This window comes from Oryzias latipes, chromosome 2 (genome assembly GCF_053564925.1).
Source record: "Oryzias latipes strain Hd-rR chromosome 2, Olatipes_Hd-rR_3.1".
Lineage (NCBI taxonomy): Eukaryota > Metazoa > Chordata > Actinopteri > Beloniformes > Adrianichthyidae > Oryzias > Oryzias latipes.
In genome coordinates this window covers 12,575,905-12,599,446 of record NC_136238.1, presented here as the reverse complement: position 1 = coordinate 12,599,446, position 23,542 = coordinate 12,575,905, and the positions used below count along the sequence as shown (strand labels likewise).

The window sequence follows — 23,542 nt, the reverse complement described above, 5'->3', positions numbered from 1 at the left end:
ACACCACTAGCAGCGATTGGTCTGATTTATAATGTCTCCATGGCAACCCCACTAGCCAACCTGGAGTGTGCTTGTTGAAAGTCCACGCCCCCTGCCTCTAAAAAAGCAGGCTAAAGGAAATCTGTCAAATGTGAGACCACTTACTTTTATTGAGGCATCCGATTAGTCAGTTCATAACTTAACTATCTGGCGTTACAGAAGAAAATATTATAAAAAACATCAATGACTGGCAAGAACAAAATGGTTATTCTGACAAATAGAATGACTGATTAATAGCAGTTTAATTCTCAATAGAAGTCTATAGGATTTTGGCTTCTTGGAGCCAGCGGGTACTTCCTGTTCAGACCACGAACATCACCGCTGTCCCTGCGCTCATTGAGTCCAAACCATCTCACCCTGCTTCCCTGGATTCATCTCCATCACATCCACCAGGAGCTGTTCCTCAGATGGATTCATTTCATTAACCCTTGTGCTATCTTAGATGACCCCACCCTTCCATTGACGTGTTATTCCTACCATGACAAAGGTGGATAAAGGTGGAAAGATTTCATGTAATCCATGGACACCAGTGAAGATCACAAATCATTGAAGAAAAAAGATTCAGAGCACTGTCTAGTGCAGGGGTGGGCAATTCCAGGCCTCGAGGGCCGGTGTGTCTGTATGATTCCCAGATAGTCTTGCCCTACTCATGGCTGATGACCTGGTTCAGGTGTGTCCAGCCAATCAGAACATGCCATAGCAGGGTATGCTGGAAAACATGCAGGAATGCGGCCCACAGCTCCCACCTCTGGTCTAGTGGGTCTAGATGACCCAACTCTTAATGTTAAAGTGCCTAGGATGGCACAAGGGTCAGTCTCAAGGAAAATTGTGGAATCCTTCTCCTGAAGATCAAAAGAACCAGTTGTTGCTTTCTATTCCATTTGCCCGCACAGAGCTGGGGAAAACAGAGCCTTCGTCCGCTGCAAAAAGACTGGAAACTAACTGAACTGGTATCTTTAAATGTTTTAAAGAACAAGCTCAAAGTATTAGAGACCGCAACAATAATGTGCAACTGCTTTTCTTAATGTGTGTAATTTTCATTATGTTTGTTTAACCCTTGTGTTATCTTAGATGAACCCACCCTTACTTTGACGTGTTCTCCCTACCATGACAAAGGTGGATAAAGGTGGAAAGATTTCATGTAATCCATGGACACCAGTGAAGATCACAAATCATTGAAGAAAAAAGGTTCAGCGCACTGTCTAGTGGGTCTAGATGACCCCACTAGACTCACCAATGTTAAAGTGCCTAGGATAGCACAAGGGTTACATGTATTTTTTGTCTTGAAATGTGCTGCCTCTTGGCCAGGACTCCCTTGGAAAAGAGGTTTTTAATCTCACTGGGACTTTCCTGGTTAAATAAAGGTTAAATAAAATAAAAATAAAAAATTCTTGATCCAATCCATCCTCATCACATCCGGGGAAAACCTCCCCATCCTCAGTTCTGCTTCCTCATGTCTCAAAGCCAACATTAAGGCTGCTCTCACCACATTTCAGAATTAAACTTTAACCGGTTCACAGTTTGGTTTCATCCTGTCATCCACGACAATAATCATGGAGAAAACATGAACCCGAGCGTCGAGGTCTCCGCTTTGCCCGCAGTCATGTGTGAATTAGTGCAACCAGCCATCCAGCAGAACCGTGTTTTCCTTCGAAAGCGTGGCTTTGTTGGAAGGTAATCGATGTTTCCCCCTGCTGTGTTTTGACAGATCATCCTTGATGCTCCAGGCCACGACTGCGGTTACATAACCGGTACACCTCAGCAAACATCATCCTCACCCGTGTGTGCTCAACTATGACTCGGCGACAACAGAATCCAGAATCAGACATGAATGATCAAATAAAGCCCACATTTAAATAAAGCTTTTCAAGTTAAAAGCCTAAACAACAAATCATTTATCTTATCTTCCATAATTACAGTAAAATAAAAAAGGACACGTTTGTTTTGTGTGTGTTTGTTGCTCTGAAATCTTCTGCTCGTCTTTGTTTGGACCTCCAGACCCTCAAACCTGCAGCACTTCTTCTGAATGTTCTGCTGCTGCTTCTGGACTCACCAACACTCGACTCTGAAGAACGTTGGTTCCCTTGAGAATCTGTGCAACTGTAGCTCTCAGCCTCTGCTTTACTCCCATAAATGCTGGTCATGAAGCAGACTTCAGAAGCTGGGATCACTTCCTGCATTCCGGATCAGCACTCACACTGCACTCACCCAGGTTCATCCGGTCTTCACGGATCCCAAATCTGTAGGACAATCAGAGGTCACTGCTGAGCTCAGACAGAGAGCTCATTAAAGTCCCACTCCGATCATCTTTGATCTATTTTAAAAGCGTTTTGCCGTTTTTAGCCTACATTTAAAAATAAACTGTGTTGTTTTCTAAGACATAGTTTCTGCAGAGCGGCAGCAGAAATTTACCTCTGAATTGTGGGTGGGACTACTGGCATGGAGCAACCCCACCCTTCCCCTCCCCGTTGCCGAGAGCTCTCTGTTTACACGCTTTCCGTTCACTGTCACAGCGCTGTGGGTGTGTCTCTGGTGCCTGCCCTTCCCTTTTGCTCCTCCTCCTGCTCAGGTGTTGGTGGTGGACAACAAGACGATGGAGATAAATGATTTGGTGTGTCCAGGTTTTCGCTGCGCCGCTGTTCCTGCATACGCTCGAATGTTTGGCCTCCGTTGGTTTGCTCCATTTGCAACCACACACTTATATTCCCAGACACTCACTCAACACCACACCTTCATGCTACTTCAGTGTTCAACATTCGTCATACTTAGTAACCCTTGTGCTATCCTAGGCACTTTAACGTTGGTAGTTGGGTCATCTAGACCCACTAGTCAGTGCTCTGAACTTTTTTTCTTCAATGATTTGTGATCTTCACTGGTGTCCACGGATTACATGAAATCTTCTTCACCTTTATCCACCTTTGTCGTGGTAGGGAGAACACGTCAATGTAAGGGTGGGGTCAATCTAAGATAGCACAAAGGTTAAATACTTTGGGGGCTAAAATCGACTTTTTCTCTTGTTACGGTCAAGATCCGATTGCGCAGCTTTTTCTGACCAAGTCAACATGCTTTCTTCGCAAATTCTACAAAATAATGCAAACACATCCCACTGGGAGGAAGTGAGGGAGAGGAGGGGGACTTGGTTTTCAGATAACGGATGAAGACTGGGAAAGCTCTTGGAGAAATGTGCGAAACAGAGTGTTTGGCAACAGAGTCAAAGCGACTCAGCTGATGAGATTCTGCACAGAGCTCACATTTCTCCCCGAAAACGCCAAAAAATGTAAACCCGCCTCTTCTGTGTTTGACATGCAGGACAGTTTCTGGTCCTGTGCAAAAGGTTCAGCACTTTGGGATCACCAGTGGTCAGGAAATGAATCTAATCTTGTCTGCTGACCTAAATACTAATCCTCTTTATTTACTATTGGGTTTGGTTGATGCTGTTATTCATGGTAAACACAATAGACAACTCTGTAGAATGCTGACTTTCTGTGTCTTCTTCTGAACTGGATCTCTGAGGACATTCCTTCCAAATCCCAATGGTAGAAAGTCGTGCTAAACTACATCTCTCTTGACTATCTGACCTATCGACTGCACCACAAAGAGGATGCTTTTACAAAGACATGGGAGCCTTTAACGAATATTGGACTGGATATCCCCCCCCAATTGAGTTAGTACAAAAGAGGCCCAAGTCCACAATTTTTCAAAATAGAGATATTATATGTTCAATGGTCTGATTATGTGCAAAAAAAGTCCCAATTTTGAAATGTATTGACTATGCTTGACATTTAAAATGCATTAAGTGCCAAATTCCTGGACTTGGGTCTCTCTTGCATGGGTTTAGCTTTATCCCATAGATGGCAGCACTAGTTATCCAACATGGCAGCGCCCCTGTTTAATTCAAGAAGGGCCCAAGTCCAGAGACTTTAGTTTGCTAGTCCTCTGAAATTATAAAAGTGAGGTGCTTCATGTTATAGCATTTGTAAGCTATGAACTGGTGTTAAATCTGGGTAAAGTATTAATCATTTGGTGTAGCCTCCCTTTAAGCTATGCAATTAAAATCATTTCCTGGAAAAACAAACTTCTTGGACTTGGGCCCCTTTTGAACTAACCCCCAACTATTAAAAGAGCATTTGTGTTTTAGTTTCAGATGTATACCTTGCTTAATACATAATACTGAATCTTTTTTTGTTTGTTGTTGCTGTATGGTTTGAATACAAGTCCTTCCCCATGAATTTCATCTCTATATTGTTTTTTTGGTTAATTTAAAAAAATAATATATATAGATTAAAGAAAAGAGCCAATCATAACAGTATACTCTTTCCTGCTAGCTCACAGCCCCTCACTCACGCCTCCCAACCCAACATTAGGTTAGGTTGCAGGCGAGCGACAATGGCGAGCAACATCGGAGCCATCCGGTCGTACAGTTTTGATCCAGATGTCGGCTCAGAACAAGCGGATGCATCAGGCTGGAGCGGAGCAGGGAGGTGTGGCCCACTCCCCGGATTTTCTACGTCACCAATACGATCTTTTTTCGAACAGCATTTTTTAAAATCCTGATTCACATCAATGCGATATTAAGCGTGATACTCCCATATATGTTCCCCACCATCAGAAAAGTGCCACAAGAACATGTTAAAAACAACTTTAAAGGATCTCAGTTCACTGCAAACTCTCAACACTCTGCTGACAAAAGGAAAAAGCTGATTTTATAGCTGAGGATCAACTCTCACTTCCAGTTCAGCTGCAATTTTTACTGATTTATGATGACAATGGAATCAGCTGATCTTTCTATTGCAGATTTTTCACTGAATCAACTGCTCACAGAGGAGAAACTGCTGACAGATCAGCTGACTTGCTGCTCCCTGAGCACACAGACTGATGAATCACAAACCATCATGGAGTTCTGGAGCTTCATTTTGGAGTTGCAAACCTTCCTGCGGGCCTGAATCAAAGCTCTGCTTCCACCTCATTGTTTTATTTCAAGTTTGTTTTCCTTGATTTGCTTCATTTCTTTTCCCTGGGTTGCAGAAACAGGAAGTTTGCTCTGCTTGTGTCAAAGTAAAGGAGAGTGAATGTTGGTCCACGGCGGCGTGCATCTGCTGCTGCACCATGTCGCCATCATGCGGAGTGAGAACAGAAGTGCAGCAGCTTCCTCTGCCTCTGCTGTTGGACTGTTCTCACCTGGACCTGAGAGAAGAACCACTTAGAGAAGGAGCTGCAGGAGAAAGATGCGTTCAGGTGACGTTGGAAAGCTGATTATGGCTCTGAAAGCTCTCAGTGAGGGGAAGAGGAGAGCCATGACTCTACACCGTGTCAGAACGGCATTCTTCACAGGAACCAACTTGGATCTGGACCCAGCTGTGCCAGGACTGGTCGGAGGGTCGTCCTGTTGGTTTTAAACCAGAAGCAGTGTCTTCTGCAGAGAGTTGGAGCTGTAGAGAAGTTAGGAGGTTTGTGGATTCTTGTTGGGAGCTGTGTGGTTGTGGATCAGCTGCTTCTCCTCTGATCTTCATCTTCATCCACCGTTTCAAACAGCTGACCCTCCACAGCTCAGAGGCCATCGGAGTTCATTCACACTGAGAGCTGCAACCAGTCTGACCCACGCACATCATAGAAGCCTGAAAGGCCTTGCCCCAGATGACTTCCGGACATCATTTCTGGTCTGCACTCGAACGGATCTGGTCTTGATCTGAAGCGTTCAGATCTTCCGTGGATGCAGATTTCCTTACATCTTTCTGTGTCTTCATGAGGATGTTGAGATCAAGGCTGTGTGATGCTTCTTAATGACTTTGGTTGCATGTCTGGGGAGATTGTCCTGCCTGTTGCATGCTGGGTAAGTCTCTGCCTGCACTAAGAAATGCCATTAGATAAATATTTATCACCAAAACAGATTTTTTCCAAAACAAAAAATATACACTGCAGTTAAAAATACATATTACTTTATTAATTTGTACATGAAATACATAAATACAAATTGCCATATAGTCTTGGCATTCCTCTGATTATGGAGGACATCTATAAAGAAATTGCATTGCTAAGTATCTTTGTTTAAGTTATTGTAGATCAGGAGCAGACACAATAATGCCTTTGAAAAAAGATCTTTTTTGTAGTGGACAAGCTTCCTGCTCCGCTCCATTCTGATGCAACCAGTAGCAGAAAAATAGATCGCATCGAACTCAAAACTTTACGGCTGGATAGCTTAAATATTGCTCGCCATTTTTGTTGCAGCACTAAAGATGGGTTGGGAAAAGAAATCAGTGCTTGGCACAAAAAAAGGTGAGGATCAGCAATGTTTTACATATCAGTCAAAACACTATAACATGTCCAGGCCGTCCACTGAAGCGAGGAGCGTCTTCTGATGAGAAGAGTTGAAGGAAACCGCCATGCAAGTTCACTGCAGTTAGCTAAAGCAGTAGAAAGCCAAACTGGAGTGATCGTCCTCTCCTAATGCCCATGCACAAAAAAACACGCCTAGAATTTGCCAGGGCCCTTGCTGAAAAAAAAGAAGACTACTGAGGATTTAAAAAAAACAAAAAACACATGGAGACTACAGTGAAACATGGTGGTGGTAGTGTCCTCATGTGGGGCTACACGAGTGCTGCTGGTGTGGGGGAGCTGCATTTAATTGATGGTATCATGAACTCAACAATGTAGTGCTCCATACTGAAGGAGGAGATGCTGCCATCACTTCATGCACTTGGTCGTCGAGCCCATTTCCAACACGACAATGATCCAAAACACACTTCTAAAGCTACCGCCACATTTCTGAAGAACAGGCTGAAGGTTGATCTTTCTTTTTATTTAATGCAATACATTTCCAGTCGAGTCTTCATAAATCACACAGACATTTCTTGTCCTCTCCAAAAAATCATTCCCCACGACTTGGAGCTTTGATCATTTGCCTGAGATTACTTTCCCCCCCAGTTATTTAAAATGACATCCACTTATCTCATTTCTATTCCTCCAAATCACCAGCAGAGGGCGCTCAAAGCCAGTTTATAAGCAGACAAAAAGAGAACAGATGTCAGGAAATGTATAATGTATGATGGACACCTGTTCTTTACAATGAGTTCCACTCAGGATTCATAAATCATCCTTACTTTTTTAGTGAAGTTGGAGAATTACTGGAGCTTTGCTTCCATCCCATAATTTCAAGGCTTTAAACAGATGGTTTCAAGAAATCTGCCCCTGATATAATCGAGTCATCTAAATTATTCTTATAAGTCCTAAAAATTAAAACAAGTGACATCTGTTGCAGCATTTCCTCTTTTTAAAGTCAAACTTCAGGTGCTTCAATATGCTCTTCAGTGTTGATGCTGAGCGTCACACCGTCCACTCATTGCCTCGTTTTTATTTATTTTTTTAATACTAAAAGGTAATTTACTTTTGTTTTGAAATGTGTTGTGAGGATTCCACTTCCTGCCTGCCGTCCATCAGATTTCAGGCCCCAGCTGTTGCAGATTCCCGTCTTGTTGACACCGGGGGCCCAAAGCGGCGTTTGACCTAGTTATTGGGAAGCCTGAGAGGCGAACTGCAGACGAAGTGTTTAAAGATGCTGCTGCATAAACGACCAAAGGTTTAAGAACAGAACTTCATGAGACGTTCTGCCGAGTCTGCTGGACTTTTTCTTTGTCAAATGCTAAAAAAGAAAAGGTTCAGCTCTTTTAGGAGATTCCTGCCTCCGTTTTCCTGTTTTCTGACATTAAAGCCATGTAGTTATTATTGATGCATATTTAAATTAAATCAAACCACCGATTAACAGTTTTAATATTTTTAGTGAAATGAAAATCAGTTTTTATGTTGATTTTTGTTCTTTACCTTAAACTTATTTTATTCTAAGCAGGTTACTTAAACATTTCCAGAGAACATTTCTGCTTCCTCTAAATTAAAAAAATGAAGTTTTTAAGTTGGGAAATTCAAAGTTGCCTATGGTTCAACATGCAAAGAGCAGAAATTCTATTCTAAATAAAAAGTTAGTCATCACAAGTTTGTGTTTGATCCTTTTTCAAAGCGTTCCCAGTGGTCTTTTAATCATGATTATGCCGTTTTTGGCCAAAATCTAAAAAACCTGTTTCATTTCTAGGACAGTTTCTGCAGAGCAGCAGTAGTTCCTTAGAAATTCCCCTCTGAGTTGTGGGCAGGACTGTTGGTGTGTAGCAACCCCGCCCCCTTTCCCCTCACTGAGCCTATATTTTCTACATCACACATTCTCATACGGCCTTTTTTCATCTGCTCCTGATACAAAACGATTTGATTTAAGAAACACTCAGGCATGTCATTTTATTCTTAATAAACTTCATGCATGTCCTCCATCATCACAAAAATATGTTAAAAACACAACTTTCTCTGATTTTCCATCAAGTTAAAAAAAATGGATTCTTTGTTGGCCAAACAGTGGGACAGAAAAGATCCCAAATTAAAAATGCTTTTTATTTGCATTATTTTTGATTACCTTATTTCTAACCACTTAAATTGAGCTAAAAAGGGAAAAATCGTACCGTTTACAGGGTTGTTCTTCCCTCAGAAATGAAATCAGATGATTTGAGTCTAAGAACATAAAGCATTAAATAATTTCCCTTTTGTTTAGACCAGATATGAAAAAACAAACAAAAAGCAGCTTCATATTTTAATGACAGCTTAACAAAAATCCATTGAAACACAGATTTCTTAAACATTCACAACTTCTCCCCCTAATTTGATCCTCCAAAGTGCCTTTTATTTCCATTACTGTCAATGTATTGTTCTGGTTTTTTTACAATATCATCCAACAATTTATAAAAACCTTTGTACTATTTTAAGATAACACAAGTTTCAGTGACTTATAGCTCCTAAAATCCTTTTTTTTCTTTTTTCCCCAGAGGAGATATTCAGTCAGATCCAGATTTGAACTCGAGTCCGTCGGGATCAGAAGAAGTCCACGCCGTTCATCAAGTCCCACCTTCGGCGGCGCTGGACGCTGCCTTCTCCTCGTTCTTTGGTAAACTCAGCAGCTCCTGCATCCTCTGAATGTCTCTGCGTAGTTCTTCCTCCTGAGCGGCGCCGTCCAGACTGGAAATCAGCTCGTCCGTCATCTCCAGACGCGCCGTCCTGATCGGGACATTTCAAAAGTGTTTATTCATCAGGTGTTTGATGGAATTTTTCAACCAAATTTGGATCCATTTATGTTTTTCTCCACACAAAGATATTTGTTTTAACCTTCAGGAGCCTTAAATGCAGAGAAATGTCAGATTTGTCTCTGATCCTCACTGGATCAAACGGGGAACGTGTGCGATGGCGCCTTACCATTCAGCCAGCTTGTGTTCGTACAGCTCTCGCCGCTCTCTCCTCCTCCTCTGTCGAAAGGTTTCTCCCGTCAGAGACTGCAGGCCGATGACCAGAGCACCGACGGGAATCCTGCAGGGAAACCAGTTCACTGAGCAGCAGCAGTGTTTTTTTTAACGGTGACGACATGGAGGCGAGCGGTGAAGCGTGACGCTCTTTACTCCTTTCTCTGCCCTGGATGTTCGCACACGTCTAACGCTCCAGGTGGGCGGTCACTCAGACGAACGCTGATGAAGAGGAGGGGGGCCAACAGAGACTGAATCTGCAGCTCAGAGCAGAACTGGAGGCTTTAGGACTCGTGATGGTTCACATGTGGGGAGCCAGCTGAGGCCGTGGCCCTCCCCCCTCCGCTGCACACGACTCCCCCTGGCGCTGAGAAATGACCCGGGAGTTTGGGAAGGGGGGGGGGAGGGGGTCAGCTCAGCTGGCTAGCAGAGGGTCGCTGGGAGGGGAGCAGCTGGCTGCCAGATCGCTCGCCGCAATCAGGAAGAGACGCAGGTTTTCTGCCAACGACGTTCAACTGCAACGAGGCGGGTCGACTCAGTCTAACTCACCCCAGAACCGCTCCGATGACGCTCCCCGCCACCAGCCCTCGAAGACCCAGGTTCAGCCGGAAGAGGCCAACGGTAGCAGCTTCTCAACGTGAAGAAATAAAGAGAAGTTAGCGAAGGAACAGTCAGCAATAAGACATCGTTTTACTGTTTCTTTATTATATCTTCTGCCATTTTTTTTAAATCATTCAACATTTATTCATTTATTAAAATGTTCAGCTCTTTCTAGCTATGACTTCTGGTCCTTCAAATCCTTGAACTTTTCAAGATATTCCAGGATTTTTGCCTCCATTGAAACACATGGGGAAACTCGCTGGTTCGATACCCGGCGCTGGCATTTTTCACTAAAATATCTTTTTTGTTGTTCAGCTGTTTTCACTTTGTCACCTTTAATCATTTCTTTATTTTATTTTTTCTGTGCCAATTATTACCCTTTAAGATTTGATTTTCATTCAGCAATATATCACTCAACCCTGCATTTTTAGCAGTGCAACAAAAAGTGGCGAGCAACATTGGAGCTATCCAGCCGTCCAGTTTGGACATTTTCAAGTGGATGAATGGAGTGGAGCACTGATTTGAATAAAATAAAACTTAGAAATGTAATTTTAAGCTAAATTTTCTGTACACACCATCCCAATAAAAGCACTACAAAAACATGTTAAAAAACACTGTTTTCATTGGAGCGGGTCTTTAAAGTTTAGAAAGAGCAGGAAGCTTCTGCTCCGACAGTCCTCACCTCCTGCTGCAACGTAGTGGCTGAGGGCGTCTTTGTCTCGGTACACGGACAAGCCGGTGCTGACCGAACTGCAGCGGGAGACAAGACCAACAACACTCAGAAAATTGTCCCAGACCTTCTGAACCTTTAACCAAAAACAAACAGTTTATGTAAAAAAAAAAATCTGTATTTTTGTCCTGGCTGTCAGATGTTTTTGTGGGAGGGGCCTACAGCCTAACTGTAGACTAACAAGACACACTTTCTCTAAAATGTAAAGTCAATTAACGAAATGTTCTAAATGCAGCCTCTGAAGGGATAAAGAATGGGCACAAAGGACAGAACATGAGTTTAATTTGAAGCCAGAGTCTCTCCAGACCACACGTGTCCCCGTTTGAATCTTAAAACCTCACGTTGGCGGATCATCTCCCGGCGGCTCACCTGAACAAAGTGACGATCAGAGAAACTCTCCAGCTCCACCTCCATCCGTAACGCACAAACGCACGGATGGCTGCGTTATGAGAAGAGCGCTACAGAAAAAGGAATAAAAAACAAAAAGCAGACGTTAAAACTATTTTTGTGGAACATTTAAAGTGTATCGTACAAATTCTGCATCATGTGGTCAACATTAGTTTTAGACTGAAACATTGAATTATCTTCATTTTGGTCGGAAATGAATGAAAAAAAAGACAAGAAAATGACAAAGAACGCAACATTTTTTGAATCTGGTACGTCTTAATGTACTGATTTGTTTTTGTCACTCTTCCCACACAAAGATCCAATTGGTTTCAACGGCATTTAAACTCACCATCTAGCAGAGAAAACATCTTTAAAAACATCAAAATAATATCTTTATTGTTTTTTTTAAACCACAAAAACTTTTAAAGTGACAACGAGAACGTAAACATCAACCATGGCGGACGATGCTGCTGAGACCAGTCAGTGGAAGGGAAGCGATGTCCCCGATTGGATTAATATTTGGGGTGACAGCTCTATTTAGGCCAAACTCAAGGGCTCTTATCGCAACCAGGCGGTTTTTGAAAAACTTTCCAGTGAAATGGCCGAGCGTGGTGTTGAACCTTTCCCACAATGACTTTTTTTTTTCCCTTTCCGACTGTGGTCAGAAGCGCAGGGGACCGAAGGCGGATCCTCCTCCGGGGTTCACCTCCCTGTTCGGACCCTCAGATTCTCCAGAGCGGGTTAATAAAGAGTCAATAGCATTTATCCTGGGGGAAGCCTTATTTTATTACCGTTCTCCTTCCTTCGTAACACACAAAATGAATGCGCGGCCCCCCGATTCTCTACCTCGCTGCACACGCTCTCTCTTACACACACACACGGCCCCAGCACATTCACATCCCCATTCCACAACAGTGGGTACAGACGATCCTGGCTCCAATGCCTTCTCAAAATAAGAAGATCGTAATTGTGCTGCTCCTTTTTGAAAATTAATTTATTAATGCAAAAAGAGCTCCGCTGTTGACAACACTGTTGTTGACATCCATTGTTAACGTTAGCTACTTCGGCAGACAACAAGTGACGTCGTTCACCGTTGACTCTTCTACGCATGCGAGTCACTTCTGGGTCATTCCACAGTCACACAGGAGATCACAAAAATTCGGATTTAATTGGAAATGTGAACGGCCTTGCAAAAAAAAAATCGGAATTGAGCATAAGGCCCTGCAGTGTGAACGTAGACCTTGTGTCACTTTTAAGGTCCAACTTTTTTTTTGCAGCCAGTACCTGTTTTTATATTTTTCCCCCTTGTTTTGTTTCATGTCAGACTGTTTCAATGTTGTTCTAGTATCAGACAATGGAAAAGGAAACAAATAAAAAGTGATTTTTAAACAAAAAAGAATACTATGTGCGTTTCTTCTGAATGTCCTCTATGGCTGGAAGTGAAGCCCCTGTGACGCGTCACCTCCCGCTAAAGCAGGGGGCCTCGAGGGCCGGTGTCCTCATTTGCTGCCGATTACCTGGATCAGGTGTGTTTAGCCAATAAGGAGCTTCAATGTAGGACAGCGGCCCTCGAGGCCTGGATTTGGGGACCCCTGCGCTATAGATGCTTCCGCTCTGCAGCAGAGCAGCTCCCATCCCAAAAACTGTCACACAGCTGCGAAGGATCCGCTCTACTGTGCGGCGGGAAAAGCTCACCAGAAAGAGGTGGCTCTTTTAGAGGAGCCTTAAAAGAACAGCTGCTGCTGAGCCTTGATATTGTCTGGGTCACGTGAGCCTCTTTTCTCCTCCTTGAAGTCCACAATGAGTTGACTTGTTGCTGTTGAGAACCAGGTTGTTGCACCACTTGGCCTGATGTTGAATTATGATTATTTTTGCCAAAAATCAAAAAACCTTTCTTGTTTTCTGTAGTCTGAGACGTGGGCGGGACCGTTGGCCCGGGACACACCCGCCGCCCCCTTTTCCCCTCCTTGTTCATGAGAGCTCAGAAGAGGGAGCTCGTGGCTCGCCCAGAGTATTTTTTACGTCACAAAACTGCTCTTTTTCAAACTGCATTTTTTCATCTGCTCCTTATTTACAAAGATTTGAATAAAGAAATACTTAGAAATGCTACTTTAAGCTTATATATGTCCTCTATCATGAGGAAACATGTCATAAGAACATGTTCAACACACCATTTGCACCAGAGAGGGTCTGTAAATGTTCTCATAGCTCTGCAAAAGCTAATAAAGTCAATTGTCTTATCAAATATTAAAGTTTAGAAAATAAAAGCCTACTGATCGGGAACATCAACCTACCACTGCATCCACTCGGCTGGTGTACAACTCCGCCTGGCTCACTTGGATATAACGCTGGCGGGCGAAGCGAGCAGCTGGGATGCCTCCGTAGAGGAGGCCGGCGGTGGCGCCGATGATCCCGTGCTTGATCAGGTTGGTCAGCTCCTCCGGGTAAGATTGTACGTCACTGCAGGGAGACCCACAAGTTTGACACCCGAGACGTTCAGAAGGGGTTACAATGCGTCTGATTTACATTTATTTCATTTATCATTTATGTAATTGATGCTGAAGATGTGTTTAAAATGTTAAAAGGTGTTTATTAAACAGATGTGAGGAAAGAAAAGGAGACAAACTTTCTGTCAAACAGATCCCTGATGCGCCCCCATCCTGTGTCGGGAAGTTCTGGCTTCCTAATGTTAGCTGGCAGGGTGCTGGTCGAGGAAGAGGAGGAGGAGGAGGAGCACGTCTGTGCATGCTGGCCAGCAGTCATGTCAGCTGCATGGACCCTCGGGAGCAGGCAGCAGACAAAAAAACGAGGCCTCGCAGTCCGGATGGAGCCCCGCGGCGGGCCGGTGCTCGCCGCGCCCTGGGGAGGCGAATCTGCCCGCCGTCTGAGCGGCTGATCTGGACGCATCGCACTTCAGCTGGCGCCAGGCTTCAGTGGGGATTCACAAACACATGGTTGTGGGCTGAAAGGCTGCACTCTCAGAACAAACAGCTGGGGGGCAAACAAAACGCTGGCAGGAACACACACGGCGTCCAAAACTCAGCAGCTGGAAAAGGCGGCGGCCAAAACACTCAAGAGTAAAGAGGCTGAAACCTCACGCTATCCGCTTAAAAGGTAAACATTAAAAAGATCTATTGAATTTGGTTCATTCTACTCTGCTTTTTAGCAGAGTAAAAACATATTTTACATTGAATAAGTAAAACATAAAATTATCATTCATAAAATAAATAAGAAAAGCAGCCATACAAATCATTCCTTATATCTGTATTGAAGATTTTAAAATAAATAATCAAAATAAACAAAAATAAATGCCCTCTGTTTTCATGCTTTAGCAAATATACCCATAGTAAAAGAAAAAATTACAGCAAAAACAAAATTTGGGTGAAAAAACTGTTTTCCTGAAGTAAATCCTATGATGAAAATTTAACATTTAGATCTGAAGAGTCCACACCGCATCAAAGAAAATAAGTAATAAGACAAAAAACATTTTCTTTAAAATGCAGAAAATTACCCTTTTACAGAATATCAACTGAAAAGGGGAAAAAACTGAACATTCAAGGATGCATGAAGCTTCAAATGGCTGGCAACGGTTCAAATTAAACAGGGACCTCTGGTGGCCAAATGGGGTAACAGCAACCTCTTACATGTTGATTTTAATTCTGTGATTTGGTTCAATTCAGCCAAATTCATCAATAAGATTTAAAAATAAAAAATGAAATAAATAACTATATATCAGATCTATTTAGAATATTAAAACATAATTTGGTTTAAAAATAATTAAAATATATTTTTGACATAATAGTTCCTAAAAGGAGGTGAAAAGATTCCAGAGTAAACAAATAAAATAACTGTATTAGTAAAAACTGTAATTATAATTAGCACAAATTGAGCAATTTTCACTTGATTTTGTAAAGGTTTCAGAAAACCGAGCAGGAGCCTCGTTTAGTCATTATTTTAAAGTTAGTGACATTTGAAAAGGTTGCATTTAAAGCAAGAATTATGGATTATTTTATGGTTTTTAGAGGGGAAAAAAAGAAAGTTGATTTTCACATCATTAAAGATTAATTTGAGTCGCCCCAAACGTCTCTGAAGACATTAAAATATTTGAATTTATTGTTTTAATTGACAGAAATGAATGATACTATGATGTTTTTACAATATCTGCCTTAATAAAGTAAACAGGTGATTTTCACTAATATATCTGGGCATTATCTTTACCTGAGTTCCTGCTTTAAGAAACACCTGAAACTAATACTGACCAATCAGCTCAGTGTTTGTACTGGAGCAGGAAAACATGAAGGCTAAGAATCTATGAAACTAAGAGGGAAACCAAATTACTAAAAAGAAGAACATTTAACACTGCCAGCTAATCAACTTGTATCCATTTTGGCTGTTTTCTTTATTTTCAGCCAGTGTAGTATTACAAACTGACCTATTTTTTCTATTTCCACATTTTATTAGCTTAATTACTTCCGTTGCCCAAGTATTTTTGGAGAAAAAGCTCCAAAATGTTTCACCTAAAATTAGTCAAAAAGGGTTTATGAGGTTTAACTCCAATTTGTTACATTTTATATCCAAAAAATAAATAGAAAAGGCTCCTCAAACGAACGACAAAACCACAAACTAACATTTAATTAAGTTAAAATGCCTCGGAAATGTTGAATTGATTTTTAAATTAGTTTTAATAGAGCTAATTGTTAGCATTTGCTAGCATTGGCTGGCATTTATTTAACTCTTAGTTTCAGCATTAAAGAGAATCTTACCAGTAGCGGCTACAATTGAAATCCCGCCACAAAGGGGCGTTAGTCTTTGTAAATTACAAACTATAATTTAAACACATTAATGTGTTTGTCTTTCCATAACCTTCCTTCAGGGGTTCACTCATTCCACTCAGAGCTGGCAGGCAGAACCCACATCTGCGCATGTCTGCTGTCATGCGCACTTCAATCGTGGCCAGCGCCCCCTGCGGCTAGGAGGACTAAGTATAAAATAAACTGGAGAAATCAATCAGTTTTCATACGTGGCAGCAAAAATGAAATAAAAAGAAAATACCTGCATAGACTTTTATGATAAAACGTGTTTTAATCAGTTTGATATCAAAGTATGAAATGCTTTTGAATTATTTATTGAAAACTCTGCTAAAAACCGCCGTGATGTTGAAATCAGTACACAAACCTGAAAAAATTAAACAAGTTCCTGCAGTAGGAAAACTATAGATCTAAATACTAAGTTCTTTTGAGTTAATTGTAAACCGAAAAGTATTATTTTAGTCACTTTTAAATAAAAAAAACCCAACACGAATTAGCTTTTTAGGTCAGGTCAGAATGAAACTTGCTGCTGTCTTTGCTAGTGTTTCAACTCTAGATAGCTTTAACAATTAATTCCTATTAAAATTGAGCTCTTTAATAAGAAAAAAAAAGAATAATATACACGGTTGTTTATTTTTATAACTGATTTAATAGACTTTTTCTAGACTTTTCTACTTTTGTAAAATAGAACTTTGTGGGAAGTGCAAATTGACTTTAATACAATTTCAAGCACAACGGAAGATTTCATACTAACTTTAGGTCCAGATTATATATAACCTATTATTTATAGATTTTTTATTTCTGTCGGTAACGTCTTTTGACCGTTTAAGAAGGATAAATGGCTTGTTATAAACTAAAAGCTCAATGATGTTTTTTTAAACTCATGTATGATGTTTAATGGCTACATACATGGCTGCCATGAAGCACAAAGATAACTGAGCGAGTGAAAAAAAAATGCAGCTTCATTCGGAAAATGAAAAAAGCGTTTATGGTTTTGACTTTTATTTTTAATGATGCTACACAAATGCTTCCATACTTTAGCAAACCTCACAACCGCGCAAGCGCAATGCTGACCGAGCGACCCCGCATCGACTGAGCGGCGCTCCTGCGCACAGTGTTCAGGGGGCGGTAACCTTTCTGGTTGATCCGATTGGCCGAAATTTGCATCTAAAATACGGCGGACTTTGTTAGAATTAAAAAAACCTGCAGATGTAACGTGGATTAGCATGTTTTTGTGGTAATCCTTGTTTCCGCAGAAACTCAGCTGCTTCTTCTTGACTTGTCAGAGTTTATCAGCTTCCTCCATGGATTCATTCATCTTGAATTCCCATGATGCTCCGCGTAGCTGATAGCTCGCAGTTTCAACTGCACTTCATAATCGTGTCTCTTTGCAGTATTTTCAGGGTACCTGCACCTTTGTACTATTCGGGGGGGGGGGGGGGGGTCTTCTTTCACGTCCTCACTTCCCTTCTTCCGGTTCTCATGCTGTCCTCTCCTACGTCCTCATTATCAGAGTCACGCAACAAGACATTAGGGCCGCTCCATAGGGCGCTCTGAACAAAATCTAAGACTTAAGTGTTCCATATAGCCGTGAAAGTACGGTATATAGAAAATATGATTCATTTAAACGTTTCTTTATTAAGTGTAAAACCAAAATAAATCAAGTTCTACTGGTTTGATAATTAGGAAAAACATATGGGATGAGAATTTAAGCTTTAAAAACAAAAAAAGAGGTTTACAGACAAAGGAACTGCAGGGAAAAAAAGTCAAAGATAATCAGACAAACAAAGTTTCATCAACGAATACAGTTATTTAAAAAAAACTAAACAAAACTAACGAAAAAGATCCTGAACATAGAGTTTTGGGAAATAAAAACAGTGGCGGTTACATTCATCCGTCTCCCGCCTAAGCTGCCCCCGGTTCGTCTGAGTTTCTTCCTCACAGCTCAGTTTTCCGCGATTTGTGGACGATCTGACTGTAGTTTTTCCTTCTGCTGGGTCTGTAGGTAAGAAGGTGGCTGAAGTTGGTCAGCAGTTGCTCCCAGTAACAAGAGACGTCTTCCATGCGGAGGTGCTGGAGGATGAACTCCTGACCTCTGAGGACGATGAGGAGAATAAAAAATAATAATAATAATAATGGTGAAACCACAATACCATCAGGAAGTGATCAGAACTCAAACATCTGTAGTCGCTGCGTCTGCTGCAAACGTCTTTTTTAGTTGTGTGGAGGCTTTGAAAACTCAGACAAACAGTGAAGGGTTACCTCTCTGCGATTTCTTGTGCCACATCATCGTTCTCTTTGACGAACTGTAAAAGTCCTCTGAAAGTAAAAAAAAATATTATTAAGAATCCGACGAAAAGGTAAAAAATAAAATAAAATCTTTCGGAGCTTCTCGTACCGAACGTCTGACAGATCCTGCTTGACTGGGATGTAGTGGACCCACGGCTTGAGCTGAGGGTAGAAGAACTCCTGCCACTCTTCCCCGACGTGGAAGACCAGGGAGCCGCAGAGGAAGAGGTGTTTGAGGCGGAAGCTGGCCGCCACGCCGCGAAAGTTGAACAAATATCTGTCGGAGAAGTTCATAGGTGGTTGGATGCACCAGAGCTGCGGGGGATTGGATGTCGGGCGTGCAGCTTACTTGTATTTGCAGTGATCCAACAGGGGGATCTCTGCAGCTGGAGGTCTTCCCAGTGTATCCTGTCAAAGACAAACAACAATCAAATCCCACCCCTGTGCCAATTATTTCTGACTTCCAGCCCCCCTCCAGCAGACCTTCTCTGACTTCCAGGCCTGGTTCTTGGTGTACTCTGCATCCACCAGCTCTGGATCCTCTCTGGACAGGAGGATGAGCGGATCGCGCTCCGAGCTGGTTCTACAACACAAAGGTTCTTAGTGAGGTCATCCAGAACTCTGGAAAGACTAAATGTTTTATACAGGTTAAAAAAAAACAAGGATTTCTTGGGCAAAACCTGCTAAAACTAGCACGATTTTCCGAGACGCCACCTCGGAAAACTGTATCTGTATTATCTCACTAGCCCCTACAAAAACCTTTTTTGTTGTTGTTTTTCTAAAAAATATTGTTTCAAATGACATCACCCAGTAAAACCTAATAAAAAAAAACATTTTACAAAAACTATTAATGAACATGTGATGCTCTGATGATGAAAACCTGGGATTTTTTTTTTTAATCAATGTAATGTTTTCTTTTCCAAATGATAAATCGTAACAATGCAATGCATTTCTGTCTATGAGCATCATTGCACACTGGTTTTTCGCAGAGACTTCTGGGAAATTTTCAGGGCACTGGATTTTGGAATTGTAGATTCAATAACCCCGGAAAAAAATGCTATATAGTAAAATAAGTTTTATTAGGGAATTTGGACACAGCTGTAGTTTTCTTTCTAAAACAGAACGAGGAAATCTAGTGGCCAAATGAGGCAACAGCAACCTCAGAAAAATATTTTGTGTTGTATTAACATAGAAAAACAAAGTTTTATTAATCTGTTGTGTTTGATAAGGTTGGGTATCGCCATAAAAAATATTATAATTTCAATTAGTTTAAGATTTTATCAAATACATTTTAATTTTTTTAAAGGATTTATTATTTCAAGGCAACTTTAGTTTGGTAGTAAAACCGCTTTTCTTTTAATAAAAAAAAAGTTCTTTCTGCAAAAAACAACATTTTACCAACGTAGGTAAACTCTATTGTAGTTTTTTGTTTAATTTGTTTAATTAACTTTTTCTTGAATCTGTTTTTTCCCAGAAAACATGTGAAAAGTGGACCGGATTTGATTTGTAAAAAGTCCCAAATGACCCGTTAGCTTGACCCACCTGGAGCCTCTGAAGAATCCTTTGGGCTCCTTTTTTTTCCAGGGCCATTGAGCTGCAGACCTGTCGACACAAGAAGAGAAATTTCACAAACGTTTAAATAACATTCGCAGCTACCAGGATGTCCGCACTGCCGCTCCATCTTACTTTTTAAGATCCGTCCTCATCAGGTCCCACCTCCCCAGTCCGGTGGGGTATATGGGCCACACAGCGGGGCCACCTTCCCAAAACGTCCAAGCGGGATACATGATGTCCTGGTACTCGGCAGTCTGTTCAGTCCGAGCAAACGCGGGTTATCAAAAGAGGTTTAGAGGCATGAAGAAGCCCCCCGTCATGATCCTGACCTTACTGAAAGAGAGGACCGGCAGGGCGGGGCTCATCCAGTTCGGCACCTGAGGGTAATCCCTCACGTTTACCACCATCTCCAGGTCCGGCAGACGGTCAATCACCTCCAGGATGAAATGCTCCACGCCGCTGCACCTAAAAAAAAACCAGACGAACCAATCAGCATGTGCTGACGTTTGGCGTCCAGATCAAAGGCAAAGCGGGTTCCTGTGGGTGCACCTTGCAGGGAACATGCAGTTCTGCTCTCTGTACAGCTTGTGTTGGATGATCTGGTAGTGGGTGCCCATGCCTCGCTGAACCGTGGAAGCCATGAGGCTTTCTGAGATCCCACCTCTGAAAGGCTGCAAGTCCTGTTGGAGAACGCTGAAATCAAGAGCTGCTGGTTAGTTTTGTGAAAATGTTGGATCTGCAGGCAGACCGGAAAGAAAAAAAAAAAAAAACTCACCTCAGATGACAGCTGCAGTTGACAGAGCTACACGAGACGTAGCTCCCGACCGCTGCAGAAACACGATCGCGGGTTTTCTTCCACTTTTGGGCTGAAGAAGACGTTCAGACGTAAATTTGTGTTGTTGTTTTTACACCTATTTTTCTTTTTGCAACAAATTTTGCAATGGCTGAGCAAAAAAACAAACAAAAAAAACTGAACAGAATCGATCAAAAGACCATATTTTTACAATAAAAATTAACCATTAAGCCTTTTAGCATCATCTAGGATACTCAGTTAGCTAAAAGGCTATTAGCAAAGTTAATCATCCAAAAGTTGTGATTTTTTTCATGTTCTTTCAACTTTAAATGGTCTTCCTTTAGTTTGTAAACTATATTAATAAGAAATGGGAGAAACCTGTTGTCACATGATCCTTTACTTTTACGTTGCTCAAAGGTCATGACCACTTATACATACGACTTTAATCCTTAAACGTTAAATAAAAATCTTGTTTATTTCAAAATTTCATAGCATTCATCATAATGGAGCCAAAGTTGGAACGTTTGCTTTCGTTGTACAAATTAGATTATTTTTCAATAAAGTAAATAGGGACGAGCTTAAAGCAAGCCCCTTAACGGCTAAACCGAGTAATTTATTTCAAACTAGTTATTTGTAAAAAGTTTTTTTTTTAACAAAATGGCCCAATTAATAAAAAGTAAAACATCTTTTTTTAAGCTACATTTGGTAGAAAACTACTAACAAAAATGTAACGTTTTTTTTTCAGGGGGGACTTGCGTCGCCCCGAGCTGCAAAATGACCAAACACGCCCCTGCAGACGAACATTCCGGCTTCATCAAAAAGCTTCAAAATAAGAGCTTAAACTGACCTTTTACAATAAAACAGGCAAATAATAAAATACTAGTAAATCTTAGATAAACTTTTTTTTGTCTCGTTGTAACCAACTTTAGAAGTGAAATGGTTGGGATTACACTGATTTGTGCTAAACTCCTGTCGGCAAAGCAGGTCTGGTTCACTGAATAAACACACTCGTGTAGTTACAATTTCACTATGTTCATTCATAAAATCAATCCCAGCCTCCATAAAAGTTAGCACTCAGCCTCAGCTCAGCTCGGCTTAGCCCCCCAGCATTTTAGCCATTTAGCATTAAGTTTCTTTAAGACGTGCAGCGAAAGGTCGTGTTTTCAATCAATCAGAACTTGTTTTCAAAAGTAGGTTTAAAGACACAAAAAAAAACGTTATTACCTGATGCACCGCCTAAATTTAAGCCATAAATCAGCAGAAGATGAAAGACCCACAAACACCGGCACTCCATCGCTTGCTCGTTGATTAGCTTTGACTGGAGAGAAAAATAAATGAAAACAAAAGCATAGATCTGATCTGCGCTCTGTTGCTTCTGTCTGACCACCGTTTCTGCGGCGGTGGGCGCAAAAAAGAAGAAATTCTTGCCGTAAAATGTCGAAGAAAGTCGCAAATAAATGTATTCATGTAAAATAATTATATACATTTTAAAGTTTATTGAGAACACATGTAATTTTTGATATACATCTATTTCTAATAATAAAAAAGTAGAAAACATCCTTGTAAAATCTACTTTTTTGGCACTAAATCTAGTTTTTTGTGTAGTGTGTTTGATTTCTAAAGCAAACCAGTTCATAAAATGATAAACTCTCTAAATAAATAATTACTTAATTGTTTGGTTAATCATATTTTGTTCATTTAAAGAGCCACTCCAACAAAAATGGTGTTTTTAACATGTTCTTTTCCCACGATGGAGGATAAAAATAAAATAATTTAAAATTAAAACAGCATATCTGAGTATTTCTTTCTTAAATTAAATCGAGATGAATCTGGAGCAGATGAAAATATCCAGTTGAAAAAAGCTCTCTTTTGTGATGCAGTGAGTGAAACGGCCGGGCCAAAGCCTCACCACTTCGCATCCACGTTGTCGCATAAACTTGCGGACAAATAGATCTATTCCCGTCTTTATTTTTCTCGTTTGAGTTGGCTCCAAACTTTATGGCTGCACCTGTAATGTTAGGTTGAGTTGTAATGGGCTGTAAGCTAGCGCGAGAGAGAGCAATGGGTTATATCGCTAGAGGAGACATGCCCGCTTGGGAAGCCTGGCCACCGCTGGCGGAGAACGACGCCATCATGGTGAGGTCGTCGGCGCCCACATGACAATGCTCTCTATATAGCCTTTAGTGGCATTTAAGTAGCTTTTATGTAATATATATATATATATATATATATACACACAAACATCATTTGTTAGCCTTAGAGGCTCAAACTTTAATAAAAAATGCATAGTTGCAGGACTCCTTACAAATAAAAAAAATTATTACAAATACTTTTTAATAATAATTTCTAAACATTTAGAAGTTTTAGACCTCTTTGACATGTAATTTAAATTATTTAGAAAAGCCCAACAATAAGTCAATAATAATAATAATAATAATATAGATAATAATAAATCAATAAGCCAATAAAAAATAACAATAACAAAAGTAAATAATTAGTCAATAATAATTAATCAATAATAAGTCAATAAAAATAATAAATAGCAATAAACAAATAAAAATTCAATAATAATATATATACTTTTTGTTAATAAGTCAACAAAAAGTCAAAAAGTTAACAATAGGTTTACCCAAAGAAAAACAATAGATTTACTGATTCATGTGAGTGATCAATTTGGTGTAACACAGATGGTATGGTGGCGGGTTTCAAGCCAACAGTCTGGCCAGTCTTATCAAAATCTGTTTCCACAAAATATTTTGAACATAGCCAAACTGTATTACTAGTTGGTACCACAGTGATCCATCTGGGTTAGCTCTTGTGATAGCTAAGATCCACTTTTTCCTTAAGTCTGAATCCATTGGAAACCTGCAAGAAAAGTTCAGTCACTGAGTCAGAAATGTATAAATCTATATTACTATAACAGCCTAGTCCTAGTATACTGTATAGAGGTAACAAAATAAAGTGTACATTTATGTCGACAGCAAATTATACGTACATCATGCAGCATGTTGATAATAGC

General features: G+C 40.8%; 2 protein-coding genes across 3 annotated transcripts; both read right to left on the bottom strand.

Moving 5' to 3' along the window:
- Positions 1 to 8,649: 8,649 nt before the first annotated feature.
- On the bottom strand, positions 8,650 to 16,003 carry timmdc1 (translocase of inner mitochondrial membrane domain containing 1). 2 transcript variants are annotated; one of them, XM_004066559.5, is made up of 8 exons: positions 15,843 to 16,003; positions 13,706 to 14,007; positions 13,374 to 13,539; positions 11,062 to 11,150; positions 10,645 to 10,712; positions 9,912 to 9,990; positions 9,319 to 9,429; positions 8,650 to 9,123 (listed from the first exon to the last, which is right to left on the bottom strand). In XM_004066559.5, exons 2-8 carry the CDS (start codon positions 13,984 to 13,986, stop codon positions 8,964 to 8,966), a joined length of 954 nt encoding a protein of 317 aa, XP_004066607.1. In that variant the 5' UTR covers positions 13,987 to 14,007; positions 15,843 to 16,003; the 3' UTR covers positions 8,650 to 8,963. The 2 variants fall into 2 exon arrangements, with proteins under 2 accessions (XP_004066607.1, XP_078788792.1); XM_078932666.1 differs by having other exon boundaries at positions 13,706 to 14,089; positions 15,843 to 15,978.
- Positions 16,004 to 17,505: 1,502 nt separating this feature from the next.
- Positions 17,506 to 21,916, bottom strand: poglut1 (protein O-glucosyltransferase 1). Its single transcript, XM_004066560.4, has 11 exons — positions 21,748 to 21,916; positions 20,506 to 20,596; positions 20,280 to 20,423; positions 20,060 to 20,195; positions 19,863 to 19,984; positions 19,719 to 19,778; positions 18,660 to 18,759; positions 18,526 to 18,584; positions 18,286 to 18,453; positions 18,150 to 18,206; positions 17,506 to 17,982 (listed from the first exon to the last, which is right to left on the bottom strand). Exons 1-11 carry the CDS (start codon positions 21,815 to 21,817, stop codon positions 17,826 to 17,828), a joined length of 1,164 nt encoding a protein of 387 aa, XP_004066608.1. The 5' UTR covers positions 21,818 to 21,916; the 3' UTR covers positions 17,506 to 17,825.
- Positions 21,917 to 23,542: the final 1,626 nt, after the last annotated feature.